At 38.7% G+C, this 23,533-nt stretch overlaps 1 protein-coding gene across 4 annotated transcripts in view; it reads right to left on the bottom strand.

Annotated features, from left to right (window-relative positions):
- Window positions 1-23,533, bottom strand: part of EFL1 (elongation factor like GTPase 1) — a 152,647-nt gene that overhangs the window by 100,814 nt on the left and 28,300 nt on the right. For all 4 annotated transcript variants that reach the window (XM_084640811.1, XM_084640814.1, XM_084640812.1 and 1 more), the window contains exons 13-14: window positions 5,171-5,322; window positions 3,935-4,110 (exon numbers count right to left, since the gene is read on the bottom strand). In XM_084640811.1, coding sequence (XP_084496937.1) covers window positions 3,935-4,110; window positions 5,171-5,322 — 328 coding nt within the window. The remainder of the gene's footprint in view (window positions 1-3,934; window positions 4,111-5,170; window positions 5,323-23,533) is intronic.

Below are 23,533 nucleotides of genomic sequence, written 5' to 3'. Positions count from 1 at the left end.
TGTTACTTTGATTAATTTTTAGCTCCGAACATATTTTATTTTAAGGGTAACACAGATATTTTCATAAGTAAAAAATTAGCTTTTATGAACACAGTTCCAAAATACCAAAAGCCAAAATTGATCACAATTCATTAACTAGTATTTTCCCCTGCAAAGGGAAACATTTCCTTCCTAATCATTTTCTTGAGATCTTCTAATGGTCTAGATATTGGAGTTAGCAGTGGAGACAGTACTCAAACTATTTTGACAACATTAACTCTAAATATATGTAACGAGATTGTTGGCTCAACACAGTCAGCTGAAACTTCAAAAACAGTCAAAAACACCTTCACAGCAACATACTTGCAACATGACATTAGACTATAAGGATATAGTGGGTGCCAGAGTAATGGAGTCTGGACTCAAGCATCAGGGGGTAGCCGTGTTAGTCTGTATCCACAAAAACAACAAGGAGTCCGGTGGCACCTTAAAGACCAACAGATTTATTTGAGCACAAGCTTTTGTGGGTAAAAACCCCACTTCTTCAGATGCATGGAGTGAAAATTATGGATGCAGACATAAATATACTGGCACATGAAGAGTTACCTCACAAGTGGAGAACCAGTGTTGACAGGGCCAATTCGATCAGGATTGATGTAGTCCACTGCCAATAATAGATGAGAAAAGGAGTACTTGTGGCACCTTAGAGACTAACCAACATGGCTGTTACTCTGAAACCAATAATAGATGAGGTGTCAATTCCAGGAGAGGCAAAGCTGCTTTTGTAATGAGCCAGCCACCCCCAGTCCCTATTCAAGCCCAAATTCATTCAATTTGCAAATGAATTTTAGTTCTGCTGTTTTGCAAATTTAACACCATTAATTTGGGCTTGAATAGGGACTGAAGAAGTGGGGTTTTTACCCATGAAAGCTTATGCTCAAATAAATCTGTTAGTCTTTAAGGTACCACCAGACTCCTCGTAGTCTGGACTGGATTAGAAGATCCTGAAGAAGAAAGTTACCAAATAGGAAAAGTTTCACATTTTGTCTTCCATCTTTTGTGTCAGTCCAGACAGTATTTATGAAATAGAAGGGAACGATTAGTGTTAACAATGCACGCAAGATGTCCACAGAAGCCAAATTTTCAAGTGACCTCTAATTTGGGGTGTCTAACTTCAGTCATGTAAAGCCTGTGTTTTGTAAGTCCAGAGCACTAACAATTCCAACTTTAACTAAAGTCAGTATGAGTTTCAAAAGCTCAGCACTTCTGAAAATTAGGCTATAGCTGTCTGGCACTGAACAACCAAAATTAGCTGTCACTTTTGAAAATTCAGGCCTAATTCTATAATGCATTAAAGCATGAAATGAAGCTCAAGTAGTTACATTAAATATCAAAAAACATGTGTCCACCTTTTCTGTTCTAGAAGAGACCATTGATCTAGTAGACTGATCTCAAAGATTTTAGTATTTCCTTTCCATTAATGCAGTAAGCCTCTCGGAGGAATAATTTTATCCAATTAGGTAAAATAGACTTGGCAGAGCCCTTGTGCAGAATGAATATACTTTCTGACATTTACGGTCTTGAACCTTCCTAAGATAAATCATGCTCTAGTAATGTACAAACATTCCTGGCTTCTTAAGTCTTACTTGGACAGGACGAAATAGGGTAAAAGGCTTTGTCATGCCTGAAATACAAGGAATTGACTTTTGGTGACAGTGTGGAAGAATCCCGGCACTACCTTATCCAAAATAAAAAATACGATTGCAGCACAGGAATTAAAGTTCACTAACTTGTCTAGCTGAGCAGAAATCTATTAGAAACAAAACTCTGACAAATCAACTGGGCTCTCTTCCAGAGTTTCAAAGCCTCTCGGAATGCCTTCTAAGGAACATGTCATCATGCTCCCTGCTAGGAGATGGGGAAATGCTAATGAGCAAACAGGGTGGAGGGTGAGAGGAAATGGAGCACAGTTTGGCTTTGAAAGGTGAAGAGCTGGAAGGAATACAAGAAAGAATGCAAGTGTGGGAGACTCCTCTAGTTTCCTCCCAATGAGCATCTATGCCACTGAAGGAGGATCACAGCACGGATGACCTGAAAGCCATTCATACCTCCCTCAAAGGCAGCTTAGTCAGATGCACATTATTGGATATCCAAACCCAAAAGGTGATCCTCTTAAAAAAGATCTTAGCTGTTTTTGAAAAAGCAACAAAATCAATTTGGCATAATTTAACAGAAAAAGGAATTTAGAAACATCACAGTAACCTTCATAATACTTACTTAATATACGCACTAACTTAAAACCTCCTGCTATAGCATCCAAAAAAAAATCCCCCAACAGATGCTACCCATTACAAAGTAGTTTTTTTTATTTATTCTGCATTCAAAACTTAGGTCAGTTCTTCTGTCTGTGCCTGTGTGTCACAATCCAATTATAAAATATGAATTTGCATACCGAAATATAGATTCTAGCAATTCACTGAAGCTAACAGTAAATATATACGTTTTAAGTAAATTCTGTGTATGTGCAAGTGTGTGTTCAGATAGTGCCTGTGTGTGTTCTGTATGACAACATCTACATCAAATTCTATTTTTACCTTTCCGAATTTCATATTAAATTCAACCAAAATTTATTGAAATGTATGCATTTATCACAAATCTTTATGCATTCATCTGAAAGCACAGCACAAAACTGAGCACTCTTCACTAGCCTGAAATTAAACCAAGATACTTTGTGCACATTAAGTTTTAATTAGTCAGCTGTCCCTTCCTCCTCATAAAGGTGACCTGCAAAGAAAAAAGAACTTGGACTTATGTTCTATCTTGATAAAGAAGCAGAGAAAGTTCAGAATATTCACCTCCCACACACAACTTTTTTCTTCCTGCTTATATTTTACATTAGAAATTCAGGTTCTGTCTAGCTTGAAAGACTCCGAGATGACTGCAGAACTAGTGAACTAAATGACCTTACCAAAGTCAAAAGAGTGGAAGTTGAGTAACTGAGAAAAGAATTTTTAGCCAGAGCAAAACTAGACATGATGAGAAGTGAATTGTCTGATATTCCTAAAGGTAAAAAACACCAAAAATGAAAAAACTTTACACAAAAATTTTCAGGCTCTTTATCATTATGAAGCAGCTAAAAAAGGCACAGGCTCAAATTCTTTGAAATCCTTTGCAGGTCATCTTTAAGCTACCCTACTGGCTTAGTTCTAACATATAGAAAAGGCTAACTGTTATAGTCATCAAGCTAAGGTTTATTATCTGATTTTTTCCAGTAAAATCAAAGGGTGATCCACTATGAATTGATGAGCTCAAATTAAAAAAAATAAAATAAAATCACAGCTGTAGATTTTTGTGGAATAACTACATAAACCCTACCCTAGAGCGTAGTCTGGTTCTCCCATAAGAACTAGGACCCAATCACACATCCATAAAAAGGCATCTCTTACATACTAGGCAAAATCCCATCTTTCATAGATTAACGTTCAGAAATCCTGATTTAAAACCTCCAAAACTTAAGTGATAGCAATGAGTTGGCATTTAGACAACATACAACAACATTCAGATACAAGCCAATTGATTAAAATAGTCACATTATTACAAGTCACATGAAAAAATAGCTAATATAACACACACACTATGCATAGATTTTATATACACTCTTAAAACAGGATACACGACATACAAAACCACCAAATTTCCACTCAGAACTACAATGCAAGTGAGACTGATAGCCCCTCATTTTACAATCTATGATTAGGCACATAATGCTTAATTTTGTTATAATAAAAAATAATAAGTAAACTTTTGGTAATTAAGTTTCCTAACTCACTTTGACATTTCTGAAAAAAAATTACCTGAAATTATTAATTGGTGAACAGCATTTAAAAAGCTGTTTAAGTTATCAATGTTGTGAAACAATCCCAAACTATGTTAACATTTTACTATCACCTCTTACCTTGTTCAAAGATTCAGCAGGATCATATTTTGGTCCCAAAACGAAGATCTTTTGCCCTCTTCGCACCACACCACTGAACACTCTAGCAAAAGCAATGAAAGACTCTTTGTCTGCTTCTTGTTTCACAGTTTTTGGGGCCATGCTCTCTGTTTGACTAGTGAGCTCCTGCTCATCACCTAATCAAAGTTAAAGAATAATGAAATGTTAAAACAGTTTCTGTACCATCTTGAGAAAAAATAATAATGAATCAAAGCGTCCAGTCACTTATGAAGAAATATTAGGAGAAAGCAAGGAACTGCTGTTATGACTCAAGAGTCAGGCCTTATCCACACATTTTTTGTTCTGGTATAACCATTTAGGTTAGGGGCAAGATTTTTGTATCAGAATAGTTTTAGCAGTATAACCCCTATGGTGGGCAGAGTTATATTACGATAAAGGTGCCTAACACTAATATAGCTTATTCCCCTCCCACATAGGAATCTCTATCCAGGTATGGAGCACCTTTATACTGAAATAACTGCACCCACACTGGGGGGTTGTACTGGGGGTGAAGGCATACACTGTGTGTGTAGATAAGCCCTCAGACAAAGCATTACTAAGAACCACGGAGCCAAATGTCCCTACCAGATGTTCTTTTAAATAGACAAATTAAATGCTTTTGGGAGGTGAAGGAGATTGGTGGAGACAGTCTGTAAGTAACACCACTACCATTAGGGATTAACCTTTTCATTTATTTAAAAGTCCATCATGCATACTTAACAGGCTATAACCACACTCAGGTTAAAGATAATAGCGATTGACTAATTTGATTGGTTATTTGCTCCAACCACTCCCACTCCTTCCCTTATACTCTTCTTCACCTCATCCTCACTCCATCTGGCCTCGAGGCTCCTCTCTTTCCTTCCCTTCCTTTTCATCCCTGCCCTACCCTCTTATCCACCTCCCTTGTCTTTCCATCTAGTTAATCCCACATCTAGAACATTTAAAAAATGAAACAAATACCTAATATGGTATCTGCAAACCATCACTCTGTTTGTGTATATATCCCTTTGTCTTGTCTATTTAGATTGTAAATTCTTCAGGGAGGTAGTCTCTCCAATTCTATGTTTGTACAGTGCATACCCAGCACAATCAGGTCCTGTTCTCAGCTGATCCCCAAGCACTACTGTAATAAAAGCAGAGTATCTCCCCATAAGAAAAATGGATGACAAAAGACAGTCCTGTGAAATACTGTACCTTTTGTCTCACCAGTCTTCACAGTCAATTCAGATTCATTTCCAGAAAGGGCCTGTTCTGGTAGCTCTTGTCCTTGACTGGCTATCAATTTTTCTGCATGTCTTTGTCTTGCAAGCTCACGTCTTTGAGCAATTTCTTCTTGTGTTAAAGGCCTATATTCCATTTGAAATCATTAACATTTGGAAATACCATTCATTTTCCAATAAATACAAAGTAACTGAAATATTATGTCTTAGAGAAACAAAACTGAACTTAAATTTCCCAAAAAATTTCAAGGTTTGTTAGTGAAGTATTTCCGGCAGTTTTTAAGGCAGTAATAAAATATCCCATTCTTCTGCTAAATCCAGGAGGAATCTATTATGCTACATTTCTGCTGATACTTGTGGTGTTAAAACAAACCCATCACATGTGTAATTGTTCTAGGAATTATCACTCTTTTGGTGAATAGTGACTTGATAACAGTCATGATAACTAGAATCACAAGCTAGTATGCTACACTAGTAGCGGAGAATAAAATGGAGTAAGTGTGCAGTTTAGAAATATTTAAACCACACTAACTTCGAACAAATTGCAAGAAAAATTACCATCTATCAGTGAATACATTCATTTTAGATTACTTGTACTACTTTTGGCATTTAAATTTATTTCTCTAAGCCAATATTGGAAGCTACCCAGAGCAGAGAAAAGATTTTGTTTGGTTTACCTGCCCTCTAAGCTAGTATCTACCCTAAATAGCATGTGAAACCATTTACTTTAATGAGCTGAACAGGAAACAGTGAAGGAACAGCTTAAAAAAAATTCCTAACAAATACGCAGAGTGAAATCCTGGCTTCACTGAAGTCAACGGCAGTTTTACCAACGACATCAATGGAACCAGGATCTTACTTCCTGTATTTCATACACCAATTCACTGGTTACTTCTACCTTACACTAATCAAAATTAATTCCTATCCAAAATAACTGCATCTTGTGTGTCTTGTGGAGCAAAGGAATTGTGTTTAAACAGCCAAAGAGAATTGTAATATTCCCTTTCCTAAAAAAAAAACAAACAAACAAAAAAAAAACACAACCTATATTTCAAACAAAAACAAATGTACTAAGTCACAAGCACAATAACCAGGAAAAAAAACTAGATTTAAAGAACTTAACAACAAGATTAGCTAGCCCTGAGGGAACCTGATCTTTATCATTTTTTAATTTTCCTTAGCAGCATAATTCCTTCCAAAAGGTAATATAGGTAGAATTCCTTCTAAATACAATAATAAAATTTTTCTCAGACATTTTCATTGCATGTCAATGGCTTATTTTAAATTTACTTTTAAATTATCTGTGCATTTTTCAAAATCTGGCCATAAATAAAACTTGTGATATGAGGCACTCAAATATGTGAAGGCCATATAAACACTTAATTTCAGTCCAACCACAGTTGCTCCCAGAACACCTTCCATTAGCTTCCCCTCTGCGATGGCTAATCTGTGAGTGTACCTGTGATCTGTTCCGTGAGCAGTTTCCAAGTGACAGGTCTCTGCCTGAACTCCTTCCAGAGTGGAACTCTGCAGTTCATTAGGTTGTAACCATCCCTATTCCCACTGTACCACCAGAGTTACAGGGTAAGTGGTACTTTATACCTCCCTGTAATCTCTCATGAGGGCATCCTCAGATGACAGGTTTTGCTACCTTCACCTCTTTCAGGGTGGAACCCACAGTTCTACCAGTCTCCAACTGGATCATGGGATAGCAGTCCCCATTTCCAACTGTGTTAACAGGGCTGGCCCAACTTTAGTTGTTAACCGCCAGATGCTTCTATCCAGGAGCATATGACTAGTGGCTGATTAAAGTGATTCAAAACAGCTCCTTCCAAACAGATGTACTGTCCCTATTCTCAGAGGTCCATGGCAAACAGAGAAAAGGGTGAAGACACAAAAGATCTACATGTCTGGGTCCCACCCAAAACTCAAACTCCCTCAAAGCTCAGGTGAGCCCAGTTACCTCACACATATCACACGGAGTTTATGCCTTACTTCCACCTCCCTAGAGTACTGAGCAAGGTATAGAACTATTTCTGGGCAGGGAGAGACAGGCTGCCCTCCTGCACACTCTCTCTCCCCCTGAGCAGCTGCTGGTTGAGCTCCACCTCCTTCATTCTCTTGGCAGAGCTTTTTAAGGGGTTAGTGTTCATCTGATTTTAGGATCTGACCCTGGAAAAAATCAGCCAGGTTAACCTGGCTGGAAACAGGCAGGTAGATAAATAGGTAGGCATTTTCCAATGAACAGCTAACCCACTGTCCTGTTATGGACTGCTGGTATTTTCCCCAGGTGATACACCTTATCTCTGTTATTGGTTCATTTCCTCCTTGTTTTCAGCTAACAGCCTTCTTTGATTTAACTTCATGAAGTCAGACAAAAAAAAAATCAAACAGGTAAAATTAAGTACACATAATATTCATACAAAACACTACAGAACTCCCTCATCCTTCCTATTATAGGACAACATTCAATTCAAAGTCCTCCTCGAATTCAAGGCCCCACATAATTTGCCCCCATTTAGATCTCTGCTCTCATTTCCTCTTAGTCTGTACATCTTCAAATCCTATTGTCTTTCTTTCCTTTTTTCCTCTTCCTTTGTGGTTCACAGTCTTTATCCTGCTACCCCATAAGCTGGGAAGATTCTCTCTTTTCTTGTCCACCAATCACCTTTCCTCTTCTTCACAGCTTCTGATAGTACTTCCAATATTGTCCTCATAAATCGTTCCATTTCCTCAACTATTGAGGCATGTCTTGTCTTGGTTTTTCCAAAGAAAAAATCTCTTTAGGGCATTTTGTAAACATACAAATAGTAATGTAAACATGTTTAGGGCATTTTGTAAACATGTACATTTATGGAATTATATAAATGGCTTTTAATATTACTATGATGTGTATACCAGGTCCTCCATACCTGATGGTGAATGGCTTTGAAATTTAATGCTGCAAAATACACTGCTGTTAAGAGAAGGTTTCTGTTATATCTGATGTTGAAAAAAATAAAGCAAAAGCCACACGGAAACTTGAACAAAAATATAAGACTGTCCTAGTCACCTTAAAACCGATTCAGATTTTTCTCCCACCCCCAATTCTCTCTCCACCAACTTCTCTTCACTGAAAGATAGGTCACACAAAGTGTTAAGAATAACTAGACAATAAGCGAAAATTTTACCGGACCAGTATGGTGAAAGCTGGGAAACTAATAATCCCCTCTTTAAACTGCTAAAAAGAAGAGGAAAATGACAAATGAAGGTCATGACACACTACAAATCTGTAACACAGATGTTTCAACAGGCACAAAGAGGTGGTTTAAAACTTTGTAGACCCTAATATCATGCCCGGAGAACAGGAGATCCTAAGGTTCGGGATCATTACTTTAAGGAATTGCATTTTCCATGAAAAATGGATGAAGGGTCCACCCAAACTGATATTCAAGCCTCAAGAGAAGCTTACTTTTTGCTCATGTGTTTCCACTATTAAATGCTCACACGTAACTTTCTTTTTAAGATAAATACTGTACTAAATGTTAACAGTTCTTTCTGAGAGAACGCATAGCTCAACAACTATCACGGCCCAAATAAATCCACTTTGTTGTCCCCCTCCTTAATTTTGAATTTTCAAGCTGACAACTGCTGACATCGTCTCAATCAAACAGCAACCTTACGGATTTTTACACTTTAATAGATATTTACAACTTGAACTACATCTTAAAAATTTTCCCCTAAAATTCAGATTAGTGAAGTAATATACTATTTGTGATATTGTTTATATATTTTAAGGTTCATTTACTCTCTCACTGTAGGCAAATCTTTAATGTTATGCTATGATGATAATTACCAATTATTTATTAGAAATATATCCCATCATAATGCTGCAAAACTGGAGAGAAACTATGGTCAATGGTGGTTGTCATAAATATAAAGGGAAGGGCAAACCCCTTTGAAATCCCTCCTGGCCAGGGGAAAGCTCCTCTCACCTGTAAAGGGTTAAGAAGCTAAAGGTAACCTCGCTGGCACCTGACCAAAATGACCAATGAGGAGACAAGATACTTTCAAAAGCTGGGAGGAGGGAGAGAAACAAAGGGTCTGTGTGTTTGTCTATATGCTGGTTTCTGCCGGGGACAGACCAGGAATGGAGTCTTAGAACTTTTAGTAAGTAATCTAGCTAGGTATGTGTTAGATTATGATTTCTTTAAATGGCTGAGAAAAGAATTGTGCTGAATAGAATAACTATTTCTGTCTGTGTATCTTTTTTGTAACTTAAGGTTTTGCCTAGAGGGGTTCTCTATGTTTTTGAATCTAATTACCCTGTAAGATATCTACCATCCTGATTTTACAGGGGGGATTTATTTATTTCTATTTACTACTATTTTTATTAAAAGTCTTCTTGTAAGAAAACTGAATGCTTTTTCATTGTTCTCAGATCCAAGGGTTTGGGTCTGTGGTCACCTATGCAAATTGGTGAGGCTTTTTATCCAACATTTCCCAGGAAAGGGGGCGTGCAAGTGTTGGGAGGACTGTTCATTGTTCTTAAGATCCAAGGGTCTGGGTCTGTAGTCACCTAGGCCAATTGGTGAGGCTTTTTACCAAACCTTGTCCAGGAAGTGGGGTGCAAGGTTTTGGGAAGTATTTTGGGGGGAAAGACGCGTCCAAACAGCTCTTCCCCAGTAACCAGTATTAGTTTGGTGGTGGTAGCGACCAATCCAAGGACAACGGGTGGAATATTTTGTACCTTGGGGAAGTTTTGACCTAAGCTGGTAAAGATAAGCTTAGGAGGTTTTTCATGCAGGTCCCCACATCTGTACCCTAGAGTTCAGAGTGGGGGAGGAACCTTGACAGTGGTGGTAAAGGGAAAAAAGGAAAGAATGGACAAAACAAAGAGGTGGAATACCTCCAGTTAAATACTGGCTTATATTTCAACTCCGGAAGCAAATAATAATATCTAGTTAAGATTAAAGGGGCAACACATACACAACCCTAATTCTATTAATGTTTTAGTGCCAAGCTGTGCATCATGAAGAATCACTTCAAAGCCATAATGGTACTTGACCAAAGTATGTCATAACAAATCTTGATATCACACATGCCCGTAACTAATTTTGTTTTGTTTGGGTAACATTTTAGGATTTACTGGTAGAATTTAGCTAGTGAGACTCCCAGTTCAGAAAAAACAACGAGGAGTTCTTGTGGCACCTTAGAGACAAACAAATTTATTTGGGTATAAGCTTTCGTGGGCTAGAACCTACTTCATCAGATGCATGGAGTGGAAAATACAGGAGCAGGTAGGTATAAATACATGAAAAGATGGGAGTTGCCTTACCAAGTGTGAGGTCAGTCTAACGAGACAATTGAATTAACAGTAGGATACCAAGGGAGGAAAAATAACTTTGGTAGTGGTAATGAGAGCGGCCCATTTCAAACCCTTGACAAGAAGGTGTGAGTAACAGTAGGGGGAAATTAGTATGGGGGAAATTGGGTTTAGGTTTTGTAATGACCCAACCACTCCCAGTCTTTATTCAGGCCTAATGTGATGGTGTCCAGTTTGCAAATTAATTCCAGTTCTACAGTTTCATGTTGGAGTCTGTTTAAGTTTTTTTGTTGAAGAGTTGCCACTTTTAGGTCTGTTATTGAGTGACCAAGGAGATTGAAGTGTTCTCCTACTGGTTTTTTAATGTTATAATTCCTGATGTCAGACTTGTGTCCATTTATTCTTTTGGGTAGAGACTGTCCAGACACAAGGAGCCACAAGGACTCCTCATTGTTTTTGCTGATACAGACTAACACAGCTACCACTCTGAAACCAGTTCAGAAAAGCACTTAAGCATGTGCGTAAGTCCATCCCTATTCAGGATACCACGTGCTTCAATCATGACTTCAATTAAGTGCTGTCCTGAATAGAGATGGACTTAAGTACATGCTTTAGGCTCCAATTCAGAAAGCACTTAAAGCATTTCTGCATGCTTTATGGATCTGGAGAGAAGTAGAAAGCCTACTCTGAGAAAAGAAAAGGAGTACTTGTGGCACCTTAGAGACTAACCAATTTATTTGAGCATGAGCTTTCGTGAGCTACAGAAAGTGAGAAGAGAGCACTTCACAGGGCAGTTGGGAAAGGAGTGCTCCCATATAGGAGGCAGTTTAGAGGAAAAAAGTTCTCTCTTTCTCCCCCCAATCTGTCCATGAAGAGATTACTCTTCAAATAAACCCACTTTGTTGTGGTCCCCCCCCCCCCCCCAAATATTTGAATTTCCAAGCTGACTACTGTTGTGTTTCAACCAAACAGGCAATATTAGGATTTTTACACTTTAACAGATATTTAAAACTTCAAGTACATTTTAAAGATTTTTATTTATATCTAATCTCCACTGGATACATACATAAAAAATTGATTTGATCCAAGAACAAGATGTCACCTTCATTAGCACAGTGCGGGAGCAGAGCTTTATTACAGATTCCAAGAGAAGAATGAAATCTAATGGGTCACTAGCAACACTCCCTGAAACATCTGGTTATCTTTGGAGGGCTTCCAAAAGTACTGCCTACGCCCAACAATATTTAGTTTATTAGAGGTCATCAGATTACAGAGATTATGTGGCATTATTATTCATTATTCTATCTCAAGAATTAAGTAGTCATCTCAATTGATTACATCATATAAGCAGTGATGGAAAGTGAAATTATTTATTGTCAAGTGCATAATTTTTTTTAAAAAAGACTCTACTCCTGTGCTCTAAAAGACAGAACACTGGTAAATTTATGAAAGGCATATTGTTTTCTAATTGAAGTGGTACTTTTTCTATTTTTAAGAAGTTCACATTTTTTGCCGCCAGACTCATAAGTTACATAACTTCTTTGGTACATTTAACCATTTTTAGTTAGCAAACCATTTTGGGGTGGGGCGGTATGGAGTGCAAACACATCTGAATTGCACATTTATTCTAGTGCAGCTTTTTAGACAAAATGATGAGGGGTTCCTAAAAATAAATTTGTCATTTTCCACTCCTGGATTTTCCTGTATAAAGTTTTATTTGCCATGCTTTCTCTATCATTCTCAAGAATACCCTAAATAGGCACAGCTTTAGCTAAGCAAAGAAACATAAGCATGACTGATCAAAGAACATTTCTTCCGAACTAAAATTCCTATTATAAGGTTATTATAAAGTATTAAAAATGGACCGAAATTTGAGTCCATTTGAAAACATATAGCAAATTCTATACAGAACTTCTTAGTAACCTTTGCACAAAGTGAAAATTACAATATGCAGATATTTATCAGCATAGTTCTGTTTTTAAGTTTATGCAGAATGTCATGGGAAGAGGATTTAAAACAGTCAAATGTTCAAAGTCAAAAGACAGAGTGGTTAACAATATGCAAAGAAAAGTCAGTTTGTCTGAAAAGATGAAACCAAAAACAGAGATGATAAAGCAAGAGTAAACAATGCAGATCAGCTTGCGGTGTCCTTCCTTTCCCTTAGTCTTATTTTCTTCTCCTGTTTTTCTAGTTAGTTTAAAATAAAGCAATGGTCCAACCACAACTCAAGAAATAATCACTTGATGCTGGTGTTCTTGCTTGTTATCATCCAGTATCACATCTTCCTTTTTAAAGCAAGCTGACCAAAAAGTCAGAAAAAGAAAGCTTCCATCATCATCTGCCAGTATCCCAAATTCCTCTAAGGTCAGGCTTTAAGCCATGGAACACAGAGCACCTACTGAACTCCTCAAGTAGAGAGTCATTCAGTCTAAATGCAAAACAGATCTCTTCAGTTCATCAGGAGAGACAGACTCCTTTTCAGTTCAATTATGATAAATTTAAGAAAAAAATATTTGGTGTGAACAAAAACACAATTTTGAGATCAAAATAAATGCTACAAATAAAAGAAGTGAGGATGGCTATTTAGGACTCTACTTTTTCTATTTAATATGTAATAGATAGAAGAACACAAAGAGATATTTGCATACATTGTGCCTAACTGGAAAGACCAGTTAGGAAGAAAAGGAGTCGAAAGGTGGCTGGCAATTCTTAAAAGATGTAATACTAGAGGCTCAACATCAAGCTATTCTGATGCAGAGGAAAGATAAGAAGAGCCACGGGTGGCCACTGTGGCTGCACAAGGAGCATTTTAGCCATCTAAAAACCAGAAGGGATACATACAGAAAATGGAAGGAGGAGCATGTCATTAAGGAAGTTTACACAGAAAAAGCGCAAGCGTGTAGGGACAAAATCAGGAAAGCCAAGGTAAAGAATAAGTTACAGCTGGCAAGAAGTGTCAGAGACAACAGGAAGGGGGTTCTTCAAATAATAAACTAAACTAAATAATAATAATAAAAGAAAGATCAAGGATGGTGCGGGTCCACTGCTTAATGGAGAAGATGAGCTGGTAACAGAAGATGACAGGAAAGCAGAGCTGCTCAATGTCTACTGTGCTTCAGTCTTCTCACAAAAAACATGTGACCGGACGACTAGCAAAGTTACCATAGACAATAAAGGGGAAGGGATGCAGACAGGGATAAGTAAAGAACACATCAGAGAGCCTCTAACCAATCTGAATGAATTCAAATCAGTGAGGCTCGATTAATTAGCTGAAGAAATCTGGAGCCACTGGCAATAATATTTACAAATTCAATGATGACAGCAGAGGTCCCGGAAGACTGGAGAAGGGCTAACGGAGCGCCCATATTTAAAAAGGAGGAGCTCAGAAACTACAGACCAGTCAGCCTGATTTCGATAGCTGGCAAGCTACTAGAGCAATGCATAAAACATTTAATTTGTGAATACCTGGAGGATGAAGGGGTAATCACCAGCAGCCAGCACGGATTTACCAAGAACAAATCATGCCAAACCAGGTTCATTACCTTCTGTGACAGGGTAACTGATTTGATGGATAGGGGAAATGCAGTGGACATAACATACCTGGACTTCAGCAAGGCTTTTGACAAAGTCCCACATGACATTCTGATAAGCAAGCTGGAGAAATGTGGGCTCAACAGAACTACCATTAAGTGCATACATAATTGGTTAAACAACCACAAAGAGTAACTTTTAATGGAATGATGTCTGACTGGAGGGAGGTCCCAAGTGGGATTCCAAAGGGGTCTGTTCTGGGTCCAGTGTTGTATAACATCTTTATTAATGACCTGGATATAGATACAGACAGCATACCGATCAAGTTTGCAGATGACACAAAGCTATGCGGGGTTGCCAATATTTTGGAGGATAGAGTTAAAATTAAGAGGGATCATGATAAATTGGAGAGCTGAGCGATAGACAACAAAATGAAATGAAAAACAAAATGTAAAGTGCTATACTTAGAGAAGAAAAAAAATACACAGCTACAGAATGGGGGGAAATTGGCTTGGCAGCAGCACTGCTGAGAAGGATCTGGGAGTTGTGGCATATCAGCACCTCAACATGAGCCAGCAATGTGATGCCGTTGCAAAAAAAAAAAAAAAAGGGGGGGGGGGGGAAGGGGGCAAATTCCATTCTAGGTTGCATTAACAGAGGCATAGCATGCAAGTCATGGGAGGTGACAGTACCACTCTACTCGGTGCTGGTTAGGTCTCAGAAGTCGGGCAGAGTGAGAAGGAGCTCTTGGCTGGTTGCTGGGACTCCATCAGGACAAGGCCCAGAGGTGAGGGCCTAGGGAATTAGAGCAGCAGCATGGCTTAGATAAAGAGACACAGCGACAGCTCCTATCTACAGGGTCTCTAGGCTGGGACCCGGACTGGTGGGTAGCCCCGGGTTCCCCCCACCCTCAGTTAGCTACTGGGGGAAGTGGCCTGGACTTTGAGGCACCCCAAAAGGGGAACTGAAGCCTTTAGTGGGCCAGCAGGAGAGCTGGGGCCTGAAACACCCAGAGAGGGTGAGGACACTACCTCCAGGGGGAAGCCCTGGAGTACAGCTCGATACCAGGGCTGAGACCATTGACAGACTACAGGACTAATTAAGGACCAAAGCCGAAGGAGCAATTAATACAATTTACCACATGTGGTGCCATATATATATATACACACAGTATATGTGTGTGTGTGTGTGTGTGTGTGTGTGTGAGTACGCGCACACACACGCATGCACCCACACACCTCACCACACCTTAAAAAACATATCCAACAATATTCGTTTCGAGAAATCAACCCTGAGATTCATAGGAAAAAAAGCATAATGTATACTTTAAATAGCGTATAGTTTGATGTAGGACAGCTCTGATTCCAATTGCTAAAGGAAGAACTAGAAAATATCATGCGTGAGCTGATTTAAGTTAATTATATTCCTGGTCTGATACGTAATCCATTAAATTAGGGTTGTTGTTTAGCCAGTAGGTTCAATCGGGATTTTATCCTGGCTCCTCTCAATGTCAATTCCCACATGACTAGTCATTCCAAGTACCATTATTAGAAATTATATTTAAAAAATAACGCTTTCAAATGAAGTTTATATATGTTACAGCATAAGGGAGCAGAACACAAGATTAATGCACATCCGCCAGGCACTGGATCTATAAACATAGTAATGACAGTTCATATTTTGATTTTAAGGCCTATGTTCTGCCCAGCTGGTAAAATCAAGGAGAGGTAAAAGCAAACTTGAACTACTGGGTCACCCACACAGACAACCTCGGACTTTCAACTCTCAAGGAAGAGGGATGTGCAGCTAAATGGAGTGGTCAGGAAAAAGAGAACTGAAATTGCACAGGAAAGACTGAAAGAGGGAACTAGAGCAGGATGAGAGGCCTTAGGTCCCAATTCCACACATCACAGAGAATCCTCATGACACAAAGACTAAACACTGCTCAGCTGGCACAAGTAGCACTGCTCACTTAATAGGGCTTTCACGCTGTCACTGACTCCTCTGCAGCCACATACTAGTTCTGCTGCAAGGTAAATAAAAGCCATGAAAACGTAAGGGGGGGGGGCAGCGATAGCTTAGTGGTTTGAGCATTGGCCTGCTAAACCCAGGGTTGTGAGTTCAATCCTTGAGGGGGCCATTTAGGGATTGGGGCAAAAATTGGGGATTGGTCCTGCTTTGAGCAGGTGGTTGGACTAGATGACCTCCTGAGGTCCCTTCCAACTCTGATATTCTGTGATTCTGCAATGTGTACAACCAACATCAAGCATTCACTGAATTACTATCAAGTAGGTTTTAGCTTGGAAATCCATCGATCTTTTGGGCAAAGCAAGCTACCCACTGCTTTGCTTGTTCTCTTGCAGGCAGCTCAGAAGCAATCCATGGACTTCCAGCTGCAGAGTGTTTGTGAAGAGGGGCTGAGAGAAAAATCAACCTCTCCCCCCACAACTTCTGCTTTTTTGATGACCTTTCAGCCTCTTCAGATTCTCCTTTCCTCCTCTCTGGACCTCAGTGCTATGGAAAAAAGCATTCTATGCTAGGATTAAACCATTGCACTACAGTATTAAGGACAGGTATTTCAAATTGAATAAAACAAAAACTCACAAATTACAGGTTAATAGTTATTATTTTCAAAATAAACTTGAGGTTTATTAAACTTTTAAGTTTAAACTTACATTCTAGTAAGGAACTATTGACTTTGTCTGACATATTAATCAAGAAATAAGTAAATATTAGATTTTAAAGGATTAATTAGATTATCTATGTAGAAATAATAGGTAGTCGGTAGTATTCTTTAGGTTGCAAAAGCATTTGAGTTCCTTAACTTTTCCCTCATTGACTAAAATTTTCCATGCTTGATCTCAGCCTCAAAATGGTTTAAAATAAATAAATAAATAAATAAGGGGGGAGCAACATTTGTTCATGAACTATTCCCCACTCTCAAAACTCAAACACTAATTGAAAATATTTTTCAAAATTTTTGATTTTCCACTAGGGCTGTTGATTTATCGCAGTTAACTCACGCCATTAACTCAAAAAAATTAATTGCATTGTTAAACAAGAGAATACCAATTGAAATTTATTATATATTTTTGAATGTTTTTCTACATTTTAAAATATATTGATTTCTATTGCAGCACAGAATACAAAGTGTACAGTGCACACTTTATATTTATTACAAATATTTCCACTGTAAAAATGATAAAAGTAGTATTTTTAATTCACCTCATATAAGTACTGTAGTGCAATCTCTTTATCATGAAAGTGTAACTTAGAAATGTAGATTTTTTTTTGTTACATAACTGCACTCAAAAACAAAACAATTTAAAAAACTTTAAAGTCTACAAGTTCAGTCCTACTTCTTGCTCAACCAATCGCTAAGACAAACAAGTTTGTTTGCATTTTCGGGAGATACTGCTGCCTGTTTCTTATTTATAATGTCACCTGAAAGTGAGAAAAGGTGTTCGTGTGGCACTTTTGTAGCCGGCATTGCAAGGTATTTACATGTCATATACGCTAAACATTCGTATGCCCCTTCATGCTTCGGCTACCATTACGGAGGACTGGCTTCCATGCTGCTGATGCTCGTTAAAAAAATTATGCGTTAATTACATTTGTGACTGAACGCCTTGGGGGAGAATTGTAGGTCTCCTGTTCTGTTTTACCCGCATTCTGCAATATATTTCATGTTATTGCAGTCTCGCATGATGACCCAGCACACATTCGTTTTAAGATCACTTTCACAGCAGATCTGACAAAACGCAAAGAAGGTACCAATGTGAGATTTCTAAAAATAGCTACAGCATTAGACCCAAGATATAAGAATCTGAAGTGCCTTCCAAAACCTGAGAGGGATGAGGTGTGGAGCATGCTTTCAAAAGTCTTAAAAGAGCAACACTCTGATGCAGAAACTACAGAACCCAAACCACCAAAAAAGAAAATCAACCTTCTGCTGGTGGCATCTGACTCAGATGATGAAAATGAACATGTGTTGGTCCACTCTGCTTTGGATCATTATCGATCAGAACCCAACATCAGTATGGATGCATGTCCTCTGGAATGGTGGTTGAAGCATGAAGGGACATATGAATCTTTAGCACATATGGCATGTAAATAACTTGCAACACCAGCTACAACAGTGCCTTTTCTCACTTTCAGGTGACGTAAACAAGAAGCGGGTAGCATGATCTCCTGCAAATTCTAACCAAACTTGTTTGTCTGTGCGACTGACTGAACAAGAAGTAGAACTGAGTGGACTTTTAGGTCAAAAAGTTTTACACTGCTTTATTTTTGAATGCAGGTTTTTTTGTACATAATTCTACATTTGTAAATTCAACTTTCATGATAAAGAGATTGCACTACAGTACTTGTATTAGGTGAATTGAAAAATACTATTTCTTGTTTTTTACGGCGAATATTTGCAATCAAAAATAAATATAAAATGAGCACTGTACACTTTGTATTCGGAGTTGTAATTTAAATCAATATATTTGAAAATGTAGAAAACATCCAAAAATATTTAAATAAATGGTATTCTATTAACATGATTAATTTTTTTAATCACTTGACAGCCCTAGTTTCTACATATCTCAAAGTTGATGTTTAATATATTAAGATGTTATAATTACTTAAAAGTTATCTGAAAAGGATTAAATAAAGTTGCGCATGTTCGCTGTTTGTTCATTTATGGTATACAAAGAAAGTTTTGATTTTTAAAATTTTTCCCTATTTGTTTTTTTACCTTAGAAATACCAGGAGCATCAACACTGGTTTCCTGTGGTTTTCCTGAAGGAGTCGCTAGAATGTCTCTGAAGATGTAAGCTCTCACATCTTTACTATGAGGGTGGCCAGTTGACTCCCTAAAAGTCTTCCTTTTTCTATAATGTGGGAAATTAGTAGAGGAAGAGTGGGGCGCTATATTTTCTTCTTATATTTTGAAACTTAATTGTACAGCATAAACTTTTAGATAATAAAATATTCCTCATGTTTCTTTCTTGGGGCTTGAAACACCCTACCAGACACCTGGTCATTGGGGAACTATAAAACGGAGATAAAGAGCTACATCCTCAGTCCAACTTATGGCCGCTTTGCAGAACCGGTCAAAATAATTTTGACAATGCCAAAACATTTCAATGAAAGGTCTCTCAGATCCAGAATGGAATTTCTGGTGGAGAAAGAGAGAGACAGAAAGAGAACGAGAGACAGACAGACACATACACACACCCAACCTCCACTATGACCGCACCCCCTCAAAAGCCAACAACCTGGGGGTTAGGACTCTCACCTGGAACATGTGACACCCAGGGTCAAATTGTTGCTCTGAATCAGGAAGTGCAGGGACTTGAATCAGCATCCCAGGTGAGTGCCCTTACCATCAAGCTACTGGCTATTCTGACCAGGTCTGGGTCTCCCTCTTTCTTAGGTGTTTTCACACTTTTTTTTTTTTTTTTTGAAAGATCTGATGGGGATTTAAAACACAAGAGCAAAAAGTCTCAAAAATTTAAAGTTTTTCCTGAAATGTAATTTCATGCTCTGTTTTCTGGCTGTTCCTTGACAACAAAATAGCCTGTATGGGGCCATTTCTAGCTAAAGTTAGGACAATTCTTACTTATGACAGCTTATAATGGTCCTCTGACTCTTTCCATTCAATTGCACCAAGGACTGGCTGATCCACTAGTAGGCCTGGGCAATGTCTTGGTGAGAAAATCTAGTCCAGCTTCTGGGAAAGGGGAGGGTGTGTGGGACTGAATCTTTAGTATTAGCTACTATTAGATATGGTCATTTGAAGCTGCACTCCCCTCGAGATAAATGTAATCTTAACTCTGCCGTCCTTTGGTCCTTCTGTATACACCTCTTTACCAAATTATTTTTCCCCTCCAGCAGTAGCTGTGGATGTTTGGTGTAGCAGTTGGTTCTGCACAGTGCTTACAAATGTGATTGATTGGGACTGGGTTTACATATACCTGATTAAAGGCTCGTGGGCACACAAACTGTCAGATGAAACTTTCTCCATCAAAAGCTACTCCTTCATGTCAGATATTACTGTACAACAGAGAAGGTGCACAAGGGTCCATAAATAGTTGCTGATAGCTAAAATCTTCTCTGACAGCAGAAACAGCATTTCTGACACAAACTCACAAAACCAAGGAAATCGAAGGTTAAATAAGTTAACACTACATACCTTCTTCTCCCTCACCCACAAACACACACAAAACCTTTACTACAACTACTGTACACTACAGACCATGCACTGCAAACTTAACTCTGTTTCCCAAGGGTTGCCAGCTAACCATGTCTCTAACTGAGGTACTTATATGGCCCACATCATCACAGAATCTGAACACTTCAAAATCATATCCTTTCAACACCCATGTGAGGTAGGGAAGTGCTATTATGCCCATTTTACGAATGGGGAAAATGAGACATATAGAGACTGACTTGTCAAAGGTCACCTAGGAAATCTGTGTTGGAACTGAGACTTCGGCGAGTGCCCTAACCACTGGATCAGTGCTTCCTCTTCTGCACAAACGCCTTTACTAAAGTTCCCTCTCCCAACACAACATTCAGTTATAGTTACTGAATGAACAATGGCTAAAAAATTACCCTAAATCCAAATATTAAAACAAAAATAAAAGAGCAGTTAGTTGTAACAGATTTACTCAAGATAGTCCTCTTTTTTAAAAAGATTTCAGTCAATGAAAAGTAGGATTAACATGGACAAATTTCAGACACAACCCAATATCAGACTTGGCATTAATAACTTATGAAGAAAAACCAAACAAAAATACAAAGAAAATTTGAATGGCATAAAAATTAACACGGTGTGAAATTTCATACCAATTGGCCATCTACTTTTAGAGGTAAACAGGAATTTTTGTCCTTTTAAAATAGCAATCCTAATGGTGAAGTTACCAGGCACCTCCATAATTTCAGACTCTGATAGTTCTTTCAGCAAATGTCTAGAGATACCTTTCCTATGTACTCATGAATAGCTAAAGAAGCCTTGTGATCAAAACTGTACTTTAACAACGAAGTCTGAGGGCAATAGGTCTCCAATTTATCTTTTCTAGTTATTTAACTGCCATGAAGTCATGGACACAAGCAAAATCCTAGCTATCAAACTAAGTAGGAACCTGCCATCTATAAAAAGCCTTAAAACTGAGCAAATTCCATGAGTGCTATGAGCTAATGCCATATAGAGTGCTTCATGATTATGCTCTTTGTGATTAAATCCAACCCATACAAGCTTTTCTGCCTGGTAAGAGGCAAGATAAATATTTGTTGAATTACATCCTTAACACAAAACTCACAAGGGCAGATTCTGTTCATTGAAATTTAGTGCACAGATATGACCAAATAGTCTTCCTGCCCCTTCTTAATTTCAAAACTTGTTTGTCAGTCTGAGTCCAAGAAAACACAATGCTCAAATCCCAACCATGAATTAATACCCAGAAAGCTGACTTTGTGTACAGCAACACCTTAAAAAGCTGAACTTGTAAGAGCAATTTCCATTCATAATAATTTAGAACATAGTAATGAGAAAAATATTTTTTGCCTCTGCTAGAGATAACTAGAAATTCTAGACAGCTCGTAGTAGAGATAAATGTGGTATAGCAATAAACCAACCAACTGAAAATAACTACAATCAATATATAAGAAAACATAAAACCACAGAGGTCTTATAAAGATGATGCAAAGAGAAGGTGAATTGAACAATTTTTCCATGCTCTCTTATAATAGCAGCAGTCATTAAATTTAATTTCACTATGTATACTTCAAAATTCAATAAGAAGCTACGAAGTATCATCTAGAAAAGTTCTAGTATGCAGCTCAGTGGTTTGGGCATTAGCCTGCTAAACCCAGGGTTGTGAGTTCAATCCTTGTAGGGGGCCATTTAGGGATCTGGGGCAAAAACTGGGGATTGGTCCTGCTTTGAGCAGGGGGTTGGACTAGATGACCTCCTGAGGTCCCTGATATTCTATGATTCTATATTCTATATCTGAACTATGATTAGTATGCAAGAGCAACTATAAATGTGTGATTGTGAACCTAAGAGCCCCTCAATGCCAGCTGGTAAAGGGTCCACCATACTGTAGCTCATATCAAGCCTGACACCCTCATTACCTCCAACATACTGTTGCCATAATATGTATCTAGAAGTTGTCATGTAAGGCAGTGGTTCTCAAACTAGGGCCGCTACTTGTTCAAGGAAAGCCCCTGGTGGGCTGGGCCGGTTTACCTGCTGCGTCCGCAGATTCGGCTGATCGCGGCTCCCACTGGCTGCGGTTCACCGCTCCAGGCCAATGGGGGCTACAGGAAGGGCAGCCAGCACATCCCTCGGCCCGCACCACTTCCCGCGGGCCCCATTGGCCTGGAGTGGTGAACCGCGGCCAGTGGGAGCCGCGATCGGCCAAACCTGCGGACGTGGTAGGTAAACAAACTAGCCTGGCCTGCCACGGGCTTTCCCTGCACAAGCGGCGGCCCTAGTTTGAGAACCAATGATGTAAGGTATCATATGTAAACTGGTGACACACTGGTCCTGAAAATCACTGCGTGATGTATGTACAGATTGGGTACAACGAGTTGTATATTTGCACTGGAAATATGTTCTTAAAATTGGTTTGGGAGGCAGTGCATAAACCAAGCTGACAAAGCCTAGACAAAGGAATGTGGATTTACCGGTCTAACCAATTTGATTACAGGCAGAGAACAAGACAAGTACATTTACATATAAGGTAAACAAAGCTATCAAGTGGCAGAGGAGACAGCTTAGTAAGCATGCTGGATGACAGAGTCTGCACTCTAGGACAAATTCCTGGCTCTTGAAGCAGAGACAATGGACTTTGGACAACAAAAGGGAGAAAAAAGACATCTGAGTTACCCATCACTTAATGTACAAAAGAGACCAGAGCCCTTGGAATCTATGAACGGTAGATCCTCCAACCATGTGGGCTGAAGACTCTGAGAAAGGAATACAGGTGAGGAATTGCCTGAGGCCAAGTTTGTAATCTATTAAATTTTAGATACTAGACAGCATGCTTTATTTGTTTTGTTTGTAACCATACCTGTTTGTGTGTCTCTTGCTTAGTATCACTTAATGTCTGTTCTTTATTGATGAATTTATTCTTGTTTTATTATAAACCCTCTTAAATGCTGTGGAATATTGTGAAGTGTGAATCTTCAGCTAACTTAACAGGCTAGAGTGTACACTGTCTCTTTGGAGGCAGCACAAATTTAACAATTTCTGTGAGTGTCACACAGAGGGATTGGACAACGGAGAAAGATGTCTCTGGGGGAGTCAGGTTCACTGACTATTCCCTGCAAGGCCAGGTTTAAACTGGCAGAACCTTGAGGAGTTTGCTGGTAGACCTGTGTGGCAGGAAGCTGATACACATTCTAATCTCCAGCTGAGGCAAAGGGATAACACAGTGGTTTACTGTTCTGGGTGTCCTGAACAGAATGTCACAACGATAAATAAAATAAAATTAATGTTTGCTGTGA

Source organism: Lepidochelys olivacea (assembly GCF_965140295.1).
Source record: "Lepidochelys olivacea isolate rLepOli2 genome assembly, chromosome: 10".
Classification (NCBI taxonomy): domain Eukaryota; kingdom Metazoa; phylum Chordata; order Testudines; family Cheloniidae; genus Lepidochelys; species Lepidochelys olivacea.
This window is presented reverse-complemented; position numbering and strand designations above follow the sequence as displayed.